The 17579-nt window shown below is 41.0% G+C and overlaps 1 protein-coding gene and 1 long non-coding RNA gene across 3 annotated transcripts; one reads left to right on the top strand and one right to left on the bottom strand.

Moving 5' to 3' along the window:
- Positions 1 to 3721: 3721 nt before the first annotated feature.
- Positions 3722 to 15187, top strand: smpdl3b (sphingomyelin phosphodiesterase acid like 3B). Of its 2 annotated transcripts, XM_065010420.1 has the most exons (10): positions 3722 to 4093; positions 5223 to 5389; positions 5563 to 5776; positions 5990 to 6087; positions 6209 to 6352; positions 6840 to 7009; positions 7260 to 7440; positions 7707 to 7840; positions 8915 to 9177; positions 12055 to 15187. In XM_065010420.1, the coding sequence occupies exons 2-10, from the start codon at positions 5320 to 5322 to the stop codon at positions 12257 to 12259; spliced, it is 1479 nt and encodes a 492-aa protein (XP_064866492.1). In that variant the 5' UTR covers positions 3722 to 4093; positions 5223 to 5319; the 3' UTR covers positions 12260 to 15187. The 2 variants fall into 2 exon arrangements, with proteins under 2 accessions (XP_064866492.1, XP_029483879.1); XM_029628019.2 differs by lacking the exon at positions 12055 to 15187 and having other exon boundaries at positions 3739 to 4093; positions 8915 to 10287.
- On the bottom strand, positions 15042 to 16904 carry LOC115105700 (uncharacterized). The gene is made up of 3 exons (XR_010461227.1): positions 16463 to 16904; positions 15795 to 15952; positions 15042 to 15610 (listed from the first exon to the last, which is right to left on the bottom strand). It is a non-coding gene; the product is annotated as an uncharacterized LOC115105700 (long non-coding RNA).
- Between the last annotated feature and the right edge of the window lie 675 nt (positions 16905 to 17579).

Genomic DNA, 17579 nt, shown 5'->3' with positions numbered 1-17579 from the left:
ACAGAAATGCCGCGAAATCCATTGTCCAATGAGATTCTCTGACGAGTTTGGTTGCTACACTAATGAACATGCGAGATTGCTAGACGCACTAAGCATACCCAGAGATACACTACACGGTATGTGGACACCCATCTACTTCCATGACCCAAGTCTTTTCTTGCAAAAATATCTTTAGCTTAACGATTTTATGTTTTCAATGAGAGTAGTAATCTTTAAAGAAGTGTGTTTTTTAATTTCCAGTATCCTCGAGTACCTTCTGATTTTTTAGTAGCTTGTAAATGCAGGGAAATCAAGTGATGACCAGAAAAAGGAGCCAACTGATGATCTACATCTATAACAAATTGTAACAAAAAAATAGGAAATTATGAATAAATCTATTCTAGATTTACGTGACATGGTTTTGTTGGTCCAGGTATAACCCTTTGCATCCGGATTGAAATAACGCCAGGCATCCTCAACACAGAGATCCTTAACACAGAGATCCTTGTATAATGTAGTGATAACATTGCTATTTTGAGGGTTTTGACTTGTTCTAGGAGGAAAACGATCAGCAGATGCACCAGGTGTTTCATTAAAATCCCCTGAAATAATTAGAAAAGCTTCTGGGTATTTGTTGCTTAAATCCTGTACTTTCCTGGTAAATTGGGTAACAAGGGTCTTATTAGAAGCATGTGAGTTATGTCCATATACATTACAAATTATGAAAAAAGCATTGTCAAGTTTAACAGTTACTATGACCCATCTCCCGTCTTGTGAAGATGTGGATTCTAGAACGTCACCTTTAAACTTGTCAATAAGTGTCAAAACACCAGCAGAATTATTTGATCCATGGCTGAAACAGGCTGTTATGTTCTGTTAATTACTGATGTCCCCTTTAAGGATGGAGCACCCTTGGTCATGCGCAGTATTGTTCTATGTTATTCTGGGACTAACTAGTTTGAGTAAATGTGAAGCTCCAGTTCAATTGCTTGTATTCCGAGTCTTTCTTATTACATAAATAAGTACTAAGTGTTAAGACACTACACAGGCCATATCTCCCCATTGTGCTTTCCAAAAATTCGAATCACTTTCACCCGAATGAGTTTCCTGAAGAAGGACAAAAATCTGCGTTACTGCGTTAACAATATAAAAATAAATCTTTCCTTTTTGTAAGATTTCTCAAACTCCTAGCATTCAGACTAACGAAGTCAGAGTGGTAGCCATTAAACACGCCAAAGAGCTGATGAAATTGAAGAACCTTAAAGAAAAAGAGATGATGAGCAAGCTTGACAGTTTTCTAAAGAAAGATAATCTATCTGAAGAAGAGGAGTCTGTATTCAAATCTTTACAACTAGAATTAGAACAGGTTAACACGGATCTGGCAAAAGATGCCTTTGTAAAGTCAAGAGCAAAATGGGGGAAAGAAACACTAGTTACTTTTTTGCACTTGAAAAGAGAAATTACAAAAGAAAATCTATAACTGCACTCAAAATTAACGATGTTTAATGCAAAGATCCCATTACAATATCATCATTTGTCAATTCCTTTTATGAAACCCTTTACAGCAATTTCAGGAAGATGATTGTGAAAGCTACATTTGCCACATTCAGAATTTTGTCCCTGTGATTGAGGATGATTTCCAATCAGTTTGCGATTCACCTGTGTCAATTGAAGAAATTAGAGAGGTTCTGAATTCAATGAAAAATGGGAAATCACCTGGCCCTGATGGCCTGTCAGTTGAATTCTATAGACACTTTTGGGAGTTACTAGAAAACCCGATTTTTAATATGTTTCAATATTGCATTAAAAGTAGGGAAATGGTCTCCACTATGAAACATGGCCTTATTTCATTGATTCCGAAGCCCGATAAAGACCCTTCTCTCATTGACAATTGGGGGTGCCAAAAGATTGAAGAAAGGAATAGATACCATTATAACTCAAACACGATTTACGAAGGGCCATCTCATAAGCTCTAACATTCGTTTAGTCTTGGACCTTATAGATTATTCAGATGCAATTGACTCAGATGCGATTGTCTTATTTTGGGACATCTGTAAAGCCTTTGACACAATTTAACATTAATTTCTCTTTAGGCCTCTTAAACTTTTTGGATTTGGTGAACATTTTATCAAAGTAATTCGCAAAGATATTTACAATGATATAAATAATTATGTTACTAAACCTTACTACTTCCAAAATATTCAGTATTAACAGAAGTGTATGACAGGGATGCCCAATTTCGCCATTTATATTCATTTTGGTTGTGGAACTTCTATCTCTAGATATTCTGAATAATGCAAATTTGGATGGCTTAACCATTTTTAACAAAGAAATCAACATTTCCCAACTGGCTGATGATACTACTCTTTTCTTAAGAGACAAAGACCAGGTCGACCATGCCCTTAATGCTATAACTGCATTTTCTATTGCATCAGGATTAATGCTGAATGTTTCTAAATGTGAAATCTTATGTTTATTTGACTCTGATGATAAAGAAATAGAAAATATGCCTGTAAAGGACTGTGTTAAATATTTAGGAATACTTCTGCCAAAAAAACACTTTGTCAGACAACATTTGAATTTCTCTCCTAAAATAAGAAAACCAAAAAATATATTCAATAATTGGCTACAAAGAGATCTTTCTATACTTGGGAGAGTACTTCTGTCCAAGGCAGAGGGACTGTCTCGTTTTGTGTACCCCTCATTATCGTTATGTGTAAATCCTGCTACTTTAAAGAGATCAATAAGACCTTTCTTGACTTCATCTGGAAAAATAAATCTCACAAACTAAAAACATCTGTCCTTTCTAACAAAAGAGCTGAAGGCGGTCTAGAAGTGTTGGATTTTGTTGACATAAATAAACCGTAGCTTTGATTGGACTGATGTCAACATACTTTCAAAATCTTAGCTAGCAAGCTAGCAGTCATCATCATGAAGTAGACAATCTACTGGCAAATCCTTTCCAATCCTTGTCATATGAAGAGAAATTTGAGATAAAACGGCCATTGGATATAATCGGCCATCGGCCATTGGATATAAAAATTACACATCAAGTTGTAAATCGCAAATTCAACATTGAGTGGTTTGAAAGGAATCAGTGGCTAACTGCAAGCATTGCAAAGCCATCACTAGCCTGCTATTCAGTGGAGTGGGTGTGTGGTCCAAGTTGGGTTTAAGGGTTTCTTTTCCAAGCTTAAAAGGACAAACATTCAACATTTGCCATGCTGTCAATCCAGCATGACTTCTGCCACGTTCAAAACCACTGGAAACTCGGAACTGGGAAATCTCAGACTTCAGTGAGTTCAAGACAACTGAACGGTCATCCAACTCGGAATTCCAAGTCGGTAACTCAGGCATCTTTCTAGAGCTCCGACAGTTTCAACTGTTCTGCCTTATTATTATTCGACCATGCTGGTCATTTATGAACATTTGAACATCTTGGCCATGTTCTGTTATAATCTCCACCCGGCACAGCCAGAAGAGGACTAGCCACCCCACATATGCTCTCTCTAATTCTCTCTTTCTTTCTCTCTCTCTCTCAGAGGACCTGAGCCCTAGGACCATGCCCCAGGACTACCTGACATGATGACTCATTGCTGTCCCCAGTCCACCTGGCCGTGCTGCTGCTCCAGTTTCAACTGTTCTGCCTTATTATTATTCGACCATGCTGGTCATTTATGAACATTTTAACATCTTGGCCATGTTCTGTTATAATCTCCACCCGGCACAGCCAGAAGAGGACTGGCCACCCCACATAGCCTGGTTCCTCTCTAGGTTTCTTCCTAGGTTTTGGCCTTTCTAGGGAGTTTTTCCTAGCCACCGTGCTTCTAAACCTGCATTGCTTGCTGTTTGGGGTTTTAGGCTGGGTTTCTGTACAGCACTTTGAGATATCAGCTGATGTACGAAGGGCTATATAAATCCATTTGATTTGATTTGAAGATAACTGACATCATAATTCAACCTTGTTCCCCCCCCCCCCCCAGAGTTCCCAGATGTCTTGAAAGCACCATAAATCCAGAGAATGCCAGACTTTGATGACAAAGTTTGATGACAGAATTTTCCCACGAAGGACCGCCACGCCACCTTCCTGTTGAAGTGGGCACAGAACAACAAGGTGAGTCCAAAAATGTCTTGTATGCTGCTACATAAATGATGTAATATGCCAGGGAGATATGTGTACTGTAGCTAAGAAAGTAATACTAAGTGTACATTGTGTAGTAAGCTGTGCCTCACCCTAATAATTTGGTCCCTTTTCCCCTCATAACTTAGAATACACTGTTCTGACTTGGTGGTGCACATGTAGCCTATAGCCTGTTTCAGAGAAATGTCATCATCGAATATTGTAAGAGCTTTCATTGTCTGTGCTGTGGTGTGGGGAGGATTTCCGCAAGATCAAACATATTTTAAATGTGGTCACCCTAAGCAGGATAGGAGAACTTCACCACACCTACCACCTCCGATGCTTCACCCTCATTCACTTCCATTTCTCCTCCTGTCTTCAGCGCACTCTGCTTACACTTTCTACCATTCTTCTTTAGCAAACCATCTCCCTTTTTTTCAGCCATTTTTCACAGATTCAAGCTCACCAACTTCCTCCCTCTCTCAGACCTCCTCTGCCTCTCTTTCCCCCTCCGTATTCCAAGTATACATCTCCTTATGATAATACTGCACTTCTCCTGACATATATCTTGTTCTTGCTTTCTCAAGGGACGCCATTCGGCTGTCACAATCTGCGTACTATCAGCACGAACCCCACGGCATATAGCGCTTAACAGTGCATCCCACTTATAATGCAGTTGCTTTGTCTTGATGTTATTTTTCATCAAAAGCTACCGCAACACTTTTCAATTTCTAACAAGAGAGCTCTCTGCCTTCCTTCTCCCTTGCCGGTCAAATGACAAAACCGGACACTGTCCTAACCTACTACGAAAGTCACTTTTTATCGAATTGGCGTGAGAAGGGTGTGTCCCTGTTGCAGAGGACATGTTCTACTGCTGGGTCATCACACTCTCCATTTTATTGGAACCAAATTGCAAAAGAAAACATTACATTTGGTTGTTGATTAGTGTTACAAATTGTATTTGCTACAGGTCACAATAAATGTAAGTTTATAGCCTATTTGGACAAATATTTGGAACCATATATGCAGTCTATTAGTAGGCATAATATAATATAGAGATGAATAAGTTTAGCTTAAACCAGCCCAGCCCTTAAACACAGCTGTTTCTTATCTTTCATTTTAGAGACTAGGCTATTCAACTAGGGACATGAGTCATGACTTCATAGATTACGGCGTGCAACGTCTGTCCAGTGAGTCTACCTTCCCCATGACAAGTCACTATGGCTGCGATGCGGACAATCCTCCTGTCCTGTCTTCTTTTCACATGCGGGAAAGTTCTGGGGCTGTCAGGTGAGTGCATAAAATGGCCTAACAATACACATTCAACAATGTAAATAATGTATTTAATATATAGCCTGATCAACAATAGAAAACAATGCAACTATGTGTTGTTAGTTGTTAGAAAGCCATTCGATAAGGCTGTAGTCGATCTATCTGCGTGTCATCAGCACTTATTTTTCCAGGAAACTTTTGGCACATCACGGATATTCACTGGGACCCAACCTATAAACACACCGAAAATCCTGAGCTTGTGTGTGCTTCTAGTGGAAAACGTCCTGTGCCCAGTGCGGGACAATTTGGAGACTACCTCTGCGATGCGCCATGGGACCTTATTAACTCCACAGTGTATGCAATGAAATACATTCTGCCAGATCCGGATTTCATCGTCTGGACAGGGTACAACAAACTAACATTTATTTTATGTAGCCCTTGTGTGTGTGTGTGTGTGTGTGTGTGTAAATGTAACTACTTGTCCATTTACCTTCTTAAAGTCAAATGTTCCATTGAAGAACATTGAGAATTGCTCCCATGTACTGTATATAAAACTACACATGTGATTGACTTTATCTAAAAGAGGCCCCTTACAACAACCTGACATTTGCCCCACAGAGATGACACGCCGCATGTCCCGAATGAGGATCTGGGAGAAGAGGAGGTTCTCTCCATTATCAGCAACCTCACCCACATCATAAAGCTTGTTTTTCCAAGTTTGTCTAACCTCCATTGCTTTTGAGGGGGAAGTCACTCTGGGCCAAACTGAAATATATTTTGTTTTCCTTTTGGATATATTTGTGAAAGCCATATTGATCAACTCATGTTACCTTTCAGGTACTAAAGTGTACTCAGCGCTGGGGAATCATGACTACCATCCGAAGAGCCAGCTACCCCCAGTCCAGAACAACATCTATGAACAGACAGCACAGCTGTGGCAGGGCTGGTTGGAACCAGAGTCTCAAATAACCTTCCGCACAGGTAAGCTACAACAGATCCTGCCTAGGTCTGGTCATGTAAAGTAAAAAATATATATTGGTCACATGCCCTGAATACAACAAGTGTAGATTTTACAGTGAAATGCTTACTTATGAGCCATTCCCAACAGTTTAGAGTTAAAAGGTAAGACACATATTTGCTAAATAAAAAAAGGAAATAGTAATAAAATAAAAAATAATATATATACAAGGAATATCAGTACTGAGTCAATGTGCAGGGGTACGAGGTAGTTGGGGTAATACAGTATGTGCATATTGGTAGGGGTATACCACTTGGGGCCAGTTTCCGGGGCACAGATTAAGCCTTCTGGACTAAAAAGCATGCTCAATTGAAATAATGAATTAAAACAACGTTTTAGTTCAGGGCTAGTGTTAATCTGTGTCTGGAAAACCAGTTCATGGAGTCTGGAATGGAATTAGTCAACTCCAGTCCAAACAGTTGTATTGTCTTTCCCTTTTATTCTTTATAGGTGGATACTATACAGAGAACCTGCTGAACCGACCAGGTTACAGGGTTGTAGTCCTCAACACTAACCTATACTATGACCAGAACAAGGTCACAGAAAACATTGACGATCCAGCCGGCCAGTTCAACTGGGCAGACCAAGTTCTTACAGACGCTGCCAACAACAAAGAAAAGGTCTTACCACGCTCTCTATGTTGCAAGAGAAGATAAATGCCTAGTAACTCTGCCAGTAAAAGCCAAGCATCTGTTAGACATATAGAGATAACATACTCCTGTTTTCTTCGTATTTAGTGGAGGTGATTTGGAATCAAGCTCTCATGAAGAGGTAGCCCTGTCTGAGACTTGTAAAAGCAGATGTTGCATACAGACTTTGAGGATATCCTTTTATGATTTAATCGCAATCCCACACCAATTTCTCTCTTAGGTTTACATCATTGGCCATGTTCCACCAGGGTTCTTTGAGAAGAAGCGAAATAAGCCTTGGTTTCGACCCAACTTCAACAAACGTTACCTAGAACTGATCCAGAAGCATCACTCTCTAATTATCGGACAGTTCTTTGGCCATCATCACACTGACAGCTTCCGCATGTTCTACAGCTCGGAAGGTGCAGTGTCATTTAACAGATGCACATACTACAAACTTTGTTCCACCATCTCAAGACATTCATCATTAGGCAGAGCCATCTGTTTCTGCTCTTTTGCCAACATTGCAATAGAGTTGGCAAGAGCACAAACATATCTGGGACCAGGCTAATTCAACATTTGAACATGATTGTTCAAACATTGGATGCAGAGAAAAATGTATGTGTGCTGCCAATGTATAGTACTTGTTCCTCTAATCTATAGTATCTCACCAACTGTCTTTCCCCAGGTTCCCCCATCAGTACCATGTTCCTTACCCCTGGTGTCACTCCCTGGAAGACCACCTTACCCGGGGTAATAGACGGAGCCAACAACCCTGGGATCCGCGTCTTTGAATATGACACCCAAACTCTTCTAGTCAAAGTAAGAGCCGTTGGACTCTTCTTAAAAGCCCCACAAATCTGTCAATTTAATGGTTGCTCAGAAACAAAATCTTACCACTCTGCCTCCTCCATTATTGCCTGATTAACACTATAGGTCCGAACCAAACCATACTGTGCTGGCTCAGATAGTTTCTTTTCACATTGCTCTTTCCTGTCTACCTCTCTAGTAGCACACATGTGGTCGACAACTGTGCTGGATGTGCTACCCTGCTGCTACCAGCTTTGTGGAGTATTTTCTGCTTTAATAATAATAATTTCTTAAACTTCTACAGCGCTTTTCATAAAATAAAATAAAATGTCAAGGCGCTTCAAAAGCAAAAACAAAATGGAGAAGGTCAGTTCATGGCTTGATCAGATGACATTTGTCAGGGAGATGGCTGATGGAGATGGAGTCTGGTGATTGTCTTGTAGAGGACATGTAGCCACTGGAGTTCTCCTTCACAATGTGTGGCCCCCACAACGAGCCGTCGGTCACAGCACTGACTGCATTCCCTCACTGCATCTCCTATTCCTCTCAAGATTAAGGAGACTACTCAATTGAACCCTGGTTTGAATCCCAGAGGTGAAGAATCCGTCCATGTGCACTTGAGTACCGTTAAGTCGCTCTGGATAAAAGTGTCTACTAAAATTGAATGACTAAAATGTAGCTGGCCAAGCCAAAAAGAGTTGACCTGCCAGTCCATCTGCAAAATGTGTGGGTAAAAACCATCAGATATAAGCAATAAACACACAATGTTAGCCAAAACAGCTGATTAAAATGACTACACATTTACAGCAGCTCTGTGCTTAGGCTGCTACTATGGTGCCGTGGCTTCTCTCTTTTCCACATTGTTCCCCTTACTTCAATGCTGTTCCCTATTGCTATTTTTAATGATGTAATGTGTGTTTAATGATGTAATGAGTGACCCATGAAAATGTAATGAGTGACCCATGAAAATGTAATGAATGACCCATGTAAAATGCACTTTAAATCATTTCGGACTTGACTTCACTAAACTAGACTCAGTAGTGTGAAAAAGGTATTAGTGTCTCCAATCTGTCTCTCAACCCACAGGACATGGTGACCTACTACCTGAACCTGACCCATGCCAACGTGGCCCAGGCACGCTGGGAGAAAGAGTACCGCTTCACTGAGAGCTTTCGTGTGCCTGATGCCTCCCCGGCCTCCATGCACCAGGCCGTAGAGCGCATGGCCAGCGACCGCTGCTACCTGCAGAAGTACTACGAGTTCAACTCAGTCAACTACGACCTGACAGAATGCAACAGTGACTGCCGAGTTGACCACGTGTGTGCTGCTAGAGAGGTAGACTTTGAGAGGTACGAGCATTGTCTGGAGAAAGAGAGGGCATCATCGACTGGTGTTGCCATGTTGTCAGTTCTCTCTGTGGTGATCAGTATAGTCTGGGCAAGCTGTTAATGATCTCAATGTGCACCAAAAATATGGACCCATTACTACTGGTTGCCTACAATGAAAGGACTGAACGGCTGCTCCAATCTATGGAGTTCTTCTCCCAAATGTTGCGATTAAGGACATTTACCTTGAATTATTTAATCAGATAGATGAATGTATCCTTTTCTAACATCAGATCTGTCAAGAATGCCTCTTTTTGAATATAGCAATCAGAATTCACAGATTGACTGCATGCGGCATTTTCCAGTCTGTGCATCTCAATTTCAGCCATGTAACACGCTTGTTAAAGTACTTTATGCTATGAAAATTTAGAAGAAAATGGTTTAATAGGAAGACCTTTGATTTCAAAACTCTTTTTGTGACTTATTTTAACTTGTGTTAATCGGTGTCATTTCTACCACCTGAAAATCTTTTTGATACTCTAGAGAGGCCCATCCTTTGTGGTAGACTGTAGCGAGAATGATCAATGGTTTCATTTGAATTTCTTTCTATATAGTCCCTATTTGAATAAATCACTTAATAATCTTTTGAAGATCGAGTTGGACCTAGGGCTGTGGCGGTCATGAAATTGTCAGCCGGTGATAGTCAAGCAAATAACTGCCGTCTCGCGGTAACTGACCATTAATTAACATAAATGGGTTTATCTCCTGGCTTCCAGGTATAGCCTACAAGCCACTGATGCAGACTTTTGGAACATCTACACAAGTCAATTAAATCTATATATATATAGCCTACACCATCACAATAAATCCACTATTTATTCGTCTAAAGAAGCATGATATGAAGAAAATGTAGTCTATTTTGTCCTTATGTTTGGCACTAATATGGCTGTAGTTCATTTAGCAGACAAGATTTTCTTAGAATTTCGTGGCCTTATGTTTTATTATTTTCTAGTATGAAGAATACAATTGAACATGGCGGAATAAAATAGAAAGGATATTTTCTCAAATATTTCCAAGGAAGTCCGCACATGCAGCTATTCTGTCGAGCGGTTAATAAACATGTCCTCCTATATGCGTAACTCTAAATTATTTATGCAACTTTAGTTGTTACAAACCCTGGGCTATATGTTTAGATTAATACATTCTAAGGCTGCATGATGCGACTAATGATGATTTGAAAAAAAGTTACATGAAAGGCATGATTTGTTTCTTGTGCAGGCTGCACACACTTCTTCAAGCTCTCATTCACTCACCATGCCTCAAGTTTCTCGGCGGCATCCCCCCTGTGTCACCATAACGCCCTCTAAAAAAAATCCATGCCTTTTGCAGCCAAAGTGGCCATTGTGCCCTTGGGCTGAATATAATAATTATAATTCCCTCCTCCCGGCTGCAGTGCCCCCGAAGCCACTTTCACTCACATGGCTCTCTCATATCTAAAATCTTATTAGCCAATGCCCGTCACGTGATCTTGCCCTTCTCACAGGCATCTCAGCTAATAAGTAGGCTACAAGTGAAGACAGACACATCAGGGATGCAACTGCATGCGTCCCTTTTATTGAATTCCGAGGCGCATATTGAAGACGTTAGAAGAACTGTCCACATTTAGCCTAATTTGTCAGCCAACAAAATGAGTAGGTCTAACAAACAGAAAAAGCACTAGCCTATAGTGCATTCGGAAAGTACTCAGACCCCTTCCCTTTTTCCACATTGTTACGGTAAAGCCTTATTAAAAAATGCCCAATCTGCACACAATACCCCATAATGACAAAGAGAAAACAGGTTTAGACATTTTTGCAAAAAAAAAATATACCTTATTTACATACAGTACCAGTCAAAAGTTTGGACACATCTACGCATTCAAGGGTTTTTCTTTATTTTTTACTAGTTTCTACATTGTATGGAATCATGTAGTAACCAAAATATATTTTATATTAGATTCTTCGAAGTAGCCACCCTTTGCCTTGATGGCAGCTTTGCATTCTCTCAACCAGCTTCATGAGGTAGTCACCTGGAATGCATTTCAATTAATAGGTGTGCCTTGTTAAAAGTTAATTGGTGGAATTTCTTTCCTTCTTAATGCGTTTGAGCCAATCAATTGTGTTATGACAAGGTAGGGGTGGTATACAGAAGATATCCCTATTTGGTAAAAGACCAAGTCCATATTATGGCAAGAACAGCTCAAATAAGCAAAGAGAAATGACAGTCCATCATTATTTGAAGATGTGAAGGTCAGTCAATCCGGAAAATTTGAACGTTTCTTCAAGTGCAGTTGCAAAAACAAACAAGAGCTATGATGAAACTAGCTCTCATGAGGACCACCACAGGAAAGGAAGACCCAGAGTTATCTCTGCTGCAGAGGATAAGTTCATTAGAGTTACCAGCCTCAGAAATTGCAGCCCAAATAAATGCTTTACAGAGTTCAAGTTTACTTCAAGTAAACTCAACATCAACTGTTCAGAGGAGACTGTGTGAACCAGGCCTTCATGGTCGAATTGCTGCTAAGAAACCATTACTAAAGGACACTAATAAAAAGAGACTTGCTTGGGCCAAGAAGCACAAGCAATGAACATTAGACCAGTGGAAATCTGTCCTTTGTTCTGATGAGTCCAAATTTGAGATTTTTGGTTCCAACTGCCGTGTCTTTGAGACGTAGAGTAGGTGAACAGATTATATCCACAGGTATGGTTCCCACCGCGAAGCATGGAGGTGGTGGTGTGATGGTGCTTTGCTGGTGACACTGATTTATTTACACTTAACCAGCATGGCTACCACAGCATTCTGCAGTGATACGCCATCCCATCTGGTTTGCGCTAAGAGGGACTATAATTTGTTTTTAAACAGGACAATGGCCCAACTCACATCCAGGCTGTGTAAGGGCTATTTGACCAAGAAGGAGAGTGATGGAGTACGGCTTCAGATGACCTGGCTTCCACAATCACCCGACCTCAACCCAATTGAGATGGCTTGGGATGAGTTGGACCACAGAGTGAAGGAAAAGCAGCCAACAAGTGCTCAGCATATGTGGGATCTCCTTCAAGACTGTTGAAAACCATTCCAGGTGAAGCTGGTTGAGAGAATGCCAATAGTGTGCGAAGCTGTCCTCAAGGCAAAGGGTGGCTACTTTGAAGATTCTCAAATGTAACACTTTTTTTGGTTACTACATGATTCCATATGTGCTATTTAACCTCCAATAGTAAAATAAAGAAAAACCCTTGAATGAGTAGATGTGTCCAAACTTTTGACTGGTACTGTAAGTATTCAGACCCCAAAATTGAGCTCAGATGCATCCTGTTTCCATTGATCATCCTTAATATGTTTCTGCAACATGATTGGAGTCAACCTGTGGTAAATTCAATTGACTTGACATGATTTGGAAAGGCACACACCTGTCTATATAAAAGTCCCACAGTTGACAGTGCATACCAGAGCAAAGACAAAGCCACGAGGTTGATGGAATTGTCCATAGAGCTCAGAGACAGTATTGTGTCGAGGCACAGATCTGGGGAAGGATATCAAAAAATGTCTGCAGCATTGAAGGTCCCCAAAAACCCAGTGGCATCCATCATTCATAAATGTAAGAAGTTTGGAACCACCAAGACTATTCTTAATGCTGGCCACCCGGCCAAACTGAGCAATCGGAGGAGAAGGGCCTTTGTCAGGGAGGTGACCAAGAACCCAATGGTAACTCTGACAGAGCTCAAGAGTTCCTCTGTGGAGATGGTTGTCCTTCTGGAAGGTTCTCCCATCTCTGCAGCACTCCACCATTCAGACCTTTATGGTAGTGGCCAGACGGAATCCACTCCTCAGTAAAAGGCACCTAAAGACTCTCAGACCATAAGAAACAAGATTCTCTGGTCTGATGAAACCAAGATTGAACTCTTTGGCCTAAATGCCAAGTGACACGTCTGGAGGAAACCTGCCACCATCCCTACGATGAAGCATGGTGGTGGCAAAATCATGCTGTGGGGATGTTTTCAGTGGTAGGGACTGGGAGACTAGTCAGGATCAAGGGAAAAATGAACAGAGCAAAGTACAAAGAGATCCTTGATGAAAACCTACTCCAGAGCACTCAGGATCTCAAACTGGCGCGAAGGTTAACCTTTCAACAGGACCACGACTCTAAGCACACAGCCAAGACAACACAAGAGGGGCTTTGGGACAAGTCTTTGAATGTCCTTGAGTGGCCCAGCCAGAGCCCGGACCTATTCTATTGGTCAACTTGTCCTTCTGCTCAATAAATAAATGTTCCAAACATAGCCTACTCTGGGACAGTCGTAGGATGCAATAGAGCCCAAATTCATACAACCCCTCACATCAAAAAAACGTTTAAAAGCAATGAGGCTTATGCAACAGGTTAGAACGCTTAGCTTAAAATGTTGATAAACTATTAGGCTATTTCTTCACATTATAAGCGCAGCAATGCACACATGGCAGTAGGCTATAAGTGCAAATGTTCCTAAATGCAGTCAATCAATGCGATTGTGTGTAATGCTTTATTGTATAGGTGCATTTTTAATGGTGAAAATGATCTTCCACAAACTTGAAACTCACACGCCATCTACGTATGTATGCCAGCTTTACAACTACACCGGTTGCAAAGCAAATTAAGGTGCTTAATATTAAGAAGTTATTTGGCCACTTTAGTTGTGATTACAAACCTTGTAAAAACACATAGGCCTGTGGGCTAGGCTACATGAGGCGTGCAACTATTATTTGAAAAAAAGTTGCAAAAAAGGCATGTGCTGTTTCTTGCCTTACTGCACATTCTGGGCATCATTCACAATTGATAATACATCCTTCACAAGTGATACGCTAATATTGTCACCCATCAGACTATTCTTCATTTAATGTTGTCTTTACATATACTAAATCATGTGTTAAATTAGTTTTGATTTACACCGAACAAAAATATAAAACACAATGTGCGAAGTGTTAGTCCCATGATTAATTTGCTGAAATGAAAGATCCCAGAAATGTTCCATGTGTCAAGATAATCCATCCACCTGACAGATGTGGCATATCGAGAAGCTGATTAAACAGCATGATCATTACACAGGTACACCTTGTGCTAGGGACAATGTAAGGCCACTCTAAAATGTGCAGTTGTCACACAACACAATGCCAAAGATGTCTCAAGTGTTGAGGGAGTGTGCAATTGGCATGCTGTGACTGCAGGAATGTCCACTGGAGCTATTGTCTGAAAAAGTCACGTTAATGTCTCTACAATAAGCCAACTCCAATATCATTTAATTTATTCATTTATTGTTTTACCAGAACACCATCTGTTGCATAACCACGTTAGCCTGGTCCCAGATCTATTTGTGCTGTCTTGCATAGTAATAACCATAGGAGTTGCCAAGATAGCACAAACCAATCTGGGACCAGGATATAACAATGTTACCATGCAGGAGAAATAAACATGTACACAATACATAATGTTGTCAAGGAATCTATGACCATTCTGAAATTTTTTCCATGAACTGTTGTCAGGAAAGATTACTTAAAGTGGTGCTAATAACATATACAGCACTGATGTAGGGATTGTGCATTCCTGGTGTAACTCGGGCAGTTGATGTTGCATCCTGTACCTGTCCCACATGTATAATGTTCGGATGTACCGATCCTGTGCAGGTATTGTGCCATGGTCTGCCACTGTGAGGACGATCAGCTGTCCGTCCTGTCTTAGGCGTCTCACAGTACGAACATTACAATTTATTGCAATGGCCACGTCTGCAGTCCTCATGCCTCCTTGCAGCATGCCTAAGGCACGTTCACGTAGATGAGCAGGGACCCTGGGCATCATTATTTTTGGTGTTTTTCAGATGCAGTAGAAAGGCCTCTTCAGTGTCCTAAGTTTTCATAACTGTGACCTTAATTGCCTACCGTCTGTAAATTGTTGGTGTCTTAACGACCGTTCCACAGGTGCATGTTAATTGATTGTTTTTTGTTCATTAAACAAACATGGTAAACAGTGTTTAAACCCTTTACAATGAAGATCTGTGAAATTTGGATTTGTAGGAATTGTCTTTGAAAGACAGGGTCCTGAAAATGGGGCGTTTCTTTTTTGCTAAGTTTATTAAAAGACATATTATAAAAGACATTATAGAAACTCATCCATATAACAGGTTATAAAGCATCATACCGGCAGGCTATTGAAAGTAATGTTTGATACTGGACATTCAGAGGGACAAAATTAAAAGTATTTTGTGTCTCACTCATAGCTTGGACCCACCATAATGGAATGTGAAGAATGCAGAGCAAAGACCTGTCTCTCCAGACTCCTACATATTTTGTGTGTGTGTGTATTGTATCTAAATACTCCTGGCTCACCCCGAGAGTGGGTTATCTTCCACTGGGTGACCCAGAACCCTTGCACATTTTTGAAGATCAGGGCGCTCTGGGAAGAGGACAGACAATATATTTTTTGTAAGTACGTACAACACACACAAGTGGTTTCCATAGGTATTCGCATTTAAAGATATCACCATGTCTGTGAGAGGGAGAGAGAAAACGGTCTGTTGAAATAGTTCCTAGAGGAACGTGGTAGAAAAGGGTAGTATTACAGGAAGTAGCAGTCTTACCACAGGAACAGTGATTGGCTGCTTGGCCATCCCTCCATACGTCACCACCGACCCTCCAACTCTGAAAAAGATATCAATTCCGCCTCAGGGTCTCCTCTTTGATCACGTGACTGGCGCCCATGGCCTTCAGCCTGTCAGTAAGCTGTGTGAGGTCTGGCCTGTGAAAAGGGACACACAAGTACATGCCGTCCTTCAACACGAGCCTTCTTGAATACGCAACCTTGCTTAAAATAATCACTGCTCTCTAAGGAAGTTTCTATAGCTGTCTCTCTCACACATAGACATCACTTTATTAGGGTAATGGGCTATATTATGACAGTGGGTTACTTAAAACAACCCGGTTATAGAACAAGACTCAGTGCTGTTTTCATTATATCAGTTTCCCAGCTGATAACCCAGTGTTATCATGAGGGCTGGAATTCCCCCCCCCCCCCTAAATAGTTTTACTTCAGCTGCTGAAAGGTCACATTCTTAATCAGTCACTAATTTAGATGTTCTCTTTTAGAAATGTAGCTTAGTGCAGTATGCATTGGTTCTATTCACTCGGCACCAAAGAAATCTGACTGAAACGGGGAGGGAGTCGAGGGACTACCTGGATTTCTGTTTTCTGTTGCAAAAGATTTTCAGTTGCATGCCCTAATGAATACGAACTGGCCATTTGGATTTACCTGTCTCTGACCACGTTGATGGTTTGGATCTCCTTGCAGCAGCAATCTCATATGACAGCCTGATCCACACATCTGTTGGCTGCATTCTGGATCACTGTGTCACCTGGAATGAACTCACATACAAAGAGCAGTGCAATACACATATTATATAGTGTACTGTGAAGAAGGAAGGTTAGGTTCTGTATAAAAGACTGAAGCTCACTTGTATCCTTTTCACACTATTGGGCCAACCAGAACCTACTTTGCTGACTCTGACATTTTACTTTCATGTTCCTTTTGATAGGTTTGGAATTATGAACTTTAAATTCGTATGAATCATTAGTTGTAATAGAGTGAGTGGTGCCATAACCATTAACCTCTGGTGTTAATAGCCCCTTGGCCAACTGAAGGAGGAAAGTATATGGTGGGGGCAATTAAGCTTGGAATGTACTGAGGGTAGTTAAAGCGATCACATGTGGCAGGCATTGATAAGGGGAGAGAGCCATGGATTAGTTATGAGGGGGGGTATTGAGATCAGGTCAGGCTGCGTTAAGGGAGAAATAAAAGTTTATAGCCCGTATCACAGTGTAGGCAGGAAATACACAATGTTTGTACAGATATGTAGGAGCCTCGGAGGAAGCGTTAAATATCAGTGCTTGTGTGAAAAGGTTTTTGTCTATTGCAACTGTATTGATCCGCTGGGAAGCTTTCATAGTGTCTGTTGAGTTTTAACTCTGAAAATCAGAACCTAACACTTTTCAGCAACTTAAATGGATGTATAACAAGGGCCAGAATCATATAGCACTGCTTGGCTTAGACGCAGTAGTGTGAAAAGGGTATTGGATAAGGGTACAATGGGCAAAAATGGGTAACAGCTAGCTTAGCATCTACATGTTGAAATGGTGAACTTAGCACACCTGGTTTCAGCTCCTCAAAGTCAGAGAGCATCCTAAATTCAGTGAAGGGGTTAACACCCAGTGTGGCTGCAGAGAACAGGGGGATGTCATTGGGCAGCGTGATCACATCGTCTTCAGCTATAACCGCTGCTGTCCTCCACGTCCCTGCTCAGAGAGAGGGAGAAAAGGACGGGGTCGTATTCATTAGGCACCAAATAGAAGAAAAAGGACTAAAACAGGGA

The sequence above is a fragment of the Oncorhynchus nerka genome, linkage group LG3, assembly GCF_034236695.1.
Source record: "Oncorhynchus nerka isolate Pitt River linkage group LG3, Oner_Uvic_2.0, whole genome shotgun sequence".
Taxonomy (NCBI): domain Eukaryota; kingdom Metazoa; phylum Chordata; class Actinopteri; order Salmoniformes; family Salmonidae; genus Oncorhynchus; species Oncorhynchus nerka.
The sequence above is the reverse complement of the archived record's forward strand: the minus strand, read 5'-3'. Positions and strand labels throughout refer to the sequence as shown.